The sequence below is a fragment of the Brassica oleracea genome, chromosome C7, assembly GCF_000695525.1.
Source record: "Brassica oleracea var. oleracea cultivar TO1000 chromosome C7, BOL, whole genome shotgun sequence".
In the NCBI taxonomy this organism is placed as follows: domain Eukaryota; kingdom Viridiplantae; phylum Streptophyta; class Magnoliopsida; order Brassicales; family Brassicaceae; genus Brassica; species Brassica oleracea.
The window spans coordinates 29,007,259-29,010,911 of NC_027754.1; the positions used below are offsets into that span (position 1 = coordinate 29,007,259).

General features: G+C 33.9%; 1 protein-coding gene across 2 annotated transcripts; it reads left to right on the top strand.

Annotated features, from left to right (window-relative positions):
* Positions 1-1,059: 1,059 nt before the first annotated feature.
* LOC106301821 (GATA transcription factor 27) lies at positions 1,060-3,653 on the top strand. Of its 2 annotated transcripts, none has more exons than XM_013738302.1 (6): positions 1,060-1,406; positions 1,789-2,507; positions 2,589-2,692; positions 2,784-2,982; positions 3,061-3,163; positions 3,255-3,653. In XM_013738302.1, the coding sequence occupies exons 1-6, from the start codon at positions 1,367-1,369 to the stop codon at positions 3,479-3,481; spliced, it is 1,392 nt and encodes a 463-aa protein (XP_013593756.1). In that variant the 5' UTR covers positions 1,060-1,366; the 3' UTR covers positions 3,482-3,653. The 2 variants fall into 2 exon arrangements, with proteins under 2 accessions (XP_013593756.1, XP_013593757.1); XM_013738303.1 differs by having other exon boundaries at positions 3,067-3,163.

Here is a 3,653-nt window from a genome sequence, read left to right on the forward strand (position 1 = left end):
GCCTTTTTAACCCTTTCTTTCTTCGTTTAACACTTGAATTTAATTTTTTTTTTTATACTAGAAAATGATTTGTGAAAACACTAACTAAAATAGTGAAAATCAGAGATATGAGACTGACCAGTATAAATTTTTTTAATTTAATTGGAAATTAACAGATAATTAATCTTTTCTTTCAGTATGATATTGTGAATATTTAACTGTAATATAAACATTCACCCGAGTACAGTATTTTAATAAGAAAAACCTAAGTCGAAGAAAAATCAATAAAACTAAAATTTCACTATCTAGTAATTTTTATTTAATATTCTATTCAACTCTTATATATACGTTATTCATCATCTACATTTACTTTGTTATGACTATTATAGTTGTTGTCATTATGAAACATTAATTTTCGTTGGAATAACAAAAGAAAAAACAAAATAAGAGGAAAAGTCTATAGTCAACAGGAAGGAACCATAAGGCACAAGCAATGATATTCTTCCACAGCCTCTCCCCCCAATCGTCACTTTCGAACCATTAGAGGCTTCTCTATAAATTATTGAAGATTAGATCAATTATTTTTTTTTTCTAAAAGAAAAGGCTTAACTGTAAATATATATTCCATTCATAGCGCTTGGAGCATTTTAGACGCAAAGAAACACATTAAAACCAATAACTAATATTAGTTAATTTTGTATACTAATAAATTTATTGTCTAATATTAAAGTACTGAGATGAGCTCACTTACTTTTTTATTTTCTTAAAAGCTTATGTACACCATGTTTCATGGTCTTTGGTGCGTTTGCACATTTTTTAAAAAGTTGAAATTAGTGAATGTGGTATGTCAATTTTAATTTTTAACCAAATGTTTCTACTTAACCATGTTTATACACTTGTCAATCAAATGAAAACTATCCTTTTAAAAACAAAGAAATAAATCAAATAAAAGTGTCCTTTTAATTAAGTAATTGAAAATCTCCAAGTCAAGCATACATTAAAGTTTTTTAATTAAAAATAATTAATGGTAGTATAAGAGTAGGAAGCTTAAACATTAACTTCATAATAGAAAAAGAGCCATTTTTACATACACAAAACTCTCTCTATCTCTCTCTAGAGCCTCATCACTTGCTCTCTCTCTCTCTTTCTCTTTTTTCACAGCCATTTGCTAGATTTTCTCTCTCTTTTATTTTCTGTGCTGTTCTTGTTTTCCTCAAAAGAGTTTTATTTATTTTCTCGAATTTTCTCAGACGCAAGTTTTTTATTGGCTTCTGTTGAAGAAAAGACTTTTCTGGGTTTTTTTTTCTTAGCAGTGAAGCTTCTCAATAATCTTAAAACTCAAATCTCTCAAAGAGTCTATCTATATTGATAACTTGTTTGAAAAAGGATGGGAAAGCAAGGGCCTTGCTATCACTGTGGCGTCACAAGTGAGTTCTTGTTTTCTCACCAAAGTCCTGATTTTGAATAAAAGTCCAAACTTTGAGCTGGTTACATCTTGTTTATTGAAGAACTTGATTCAACTTATAATGCAAACATTGAAATCTTATGAAATGATTATGTTTATGTGACCTTAATTACACGTTTTGAGTCATTTGCGGCTTTGATCACTCTTTAGCAGAGTTTTGAATGTTCAGTGATGCTATCAAATGTGTTGTGAAGTCAAAATAGTTTTTTTTTTTGGGGGAAATTTGGATCTTCAGAGATCATTCTTTCTTCCTGCTCATGAGGCTTTACCTGAATATGATTGTGACATTTGCTTGTTTTTTTTGCAAATTGAGTGTATAATCATTGTGAAAATGTTGTTGACAGGCACACCTCTATGGAGAAACGGTCCACCAGAGAAGCCAGTATTGTGCAATGCGTGTGGTTCGAGATGGAGAACGAAGGGATCATTAGTAAACTACACTCCCCTTCATTCTCGTGCTGAAGTTGATGATATTAATGATCACAGAGCTCCAAAGATGATGATGATGAACAAAAAGCTTCCCAAGAGGAAACCATATCAAGAAAACTTCACCGTCAAAAGAACCAACTATGAATTCAACAACGGTTTCAAGAAGAGGACCTTAGACGAATTAGAAGCTAGCAACAGGTCTAGCTCAGGGTCGGTTGTATCCAACTCAGAGAGCTGTGATCAATCTAATGCGTGGGAAACTACTTTTCCTTCTAAGAAGAGAACATGTGTGGTGGGCCGTCCAAAGCCGGCTTCTTCAGTTGAGAAGCTCACAAAGGATCTCTATAGTATCTTACAAGAACAACAGTCTTCTTGTCTCTCTGGTACTTCAGAGGAGGACTTGCTTTTTGAGAACGAGTCACCGATGGTGATAGGACATGGGAGTGTTCTCTTGAGAGATCCTCATGAGGAATCTGAAGCTAGCTCACTCTTGGCTGAGAGCAGCAAGTCCTCATCGATGCATTCTGCTGAATTTGGGGTTAATAAAAGCCAGAGATCTCTAAATTTTGGTTGCAGGACCAAACCTCAAGTCTTGGGAAGACGTAGTTTACCACTCTGTAACATAGATTTGAAGGTAAATTTCATTTGCAACTCTTCCCCCAACAGTTTTGTTTTCTTAAAAGATCATTTTGAATGACTTATCTTCTTTCTTCAGGATGTTTTCAACTTTGATGAGTTCATAGAAAAGTTCACAAAGGAAGAACAGCAAAAGCTGATGAAACTACTTCCTGGAGTTGACTCTGTTGATCTTCCTGAAAGGTTTTGAACTCAATGCAACTTCAGTGTTTTACAGATTTTGTTTAGTGGCTACTTTGTGTTCTTATACTTCTCGTTTTCTTCTTTTTGCCAGCCTCAGAAGCATGTTTGAGTGTTCTCAGTTCAAAGATAACTTCTCCTTGTTTCAGCAACTAGTTGCAGATGGTGTCTTTCAGCCGTTATCATCATCTTCTTCCTCTGGATCAAAACTTGAAGAGCTTAAGACTCTGGCAAAGCTTGCTTTATCTGATCCTAACAAATCCCATTTGTTGGAAAGCTATCAAATGCTCAAGGTTTTCTAGACATATACTCTTCTTGAAACAAATGGTTTCTTTACTTTCAGCTTTTGTTCACTTAAATCATTTCCTCAGGAACAGAGAAAAGGGATTGAAGACTCTGTTGCTAAACCATCTGATAATCATAGTTTAGTAACCATTGAAAGACCTTGTGAAAGCCTAAACCAAAACTTCTCAGGTCAATTCAAGATTCTTGAATCATGTCAATCCATTACTTTCTGCAATTGACTCTCTATGTTTCTGATAATTTTGAGTTGTGAATCCTTCAGAGACAAGGACTGTGATGAAGAGCCCAAAAGAAGTGATAAAGATTAGATCAAAACAAATCGAAACCAAAGAGATTATTGAGAATAGTGTCTCTTCCTTTAACCATATGAGCTATGGTGAGTCCATGGTTTATAGTCATGAAGATAATGATATTTCTGATCAGGATCTTCTTCTTGATGTGCCGTCGAATGGATCATACCCTCAAGCAGAGCTTCTTCACATGATATGAAAGAAGTGAAAGTTTCTCAGAACAAAGACTTAAAAAGACCTTTTCAAAGATCTCTCTCTATCTTATCTCTAATGATTGAAGAGAAAACTCTCTTTTAGTCTTATCTTGGCTGAGAAATTGTGGCCAAATGAGATTTTCCTGCATTAGAAATTTCAATCTGCAGATATATATA

What these genes read in the sequence shown, in the direction of transcription:
- LOC106301821 (XM_013738302.1), top strand. Translation starts at nt 1,367, where the DNA reads ATGGGAAAGCAAGGGCCTTGCTATCACTGTGGCGTCACAA. An exon ending in CTATCACTGTGGCGTCACAA is followed by an intron (nt 1,407 to 1,788) that starts GTGAGTTCTTGT and finishes TGTTGTTGACAG; the next exon opens with GCACACCTCTATGGAGAAAC. An exon ending in CCTAAACCAAAACTTCTCAG is followed by an intron (nt 3,164 to 3,254) that starts GTCAATTCAAGA and finishes TGAATCCTTCAG; the next exon opens with AGACAAGGACTGTGATGAAG.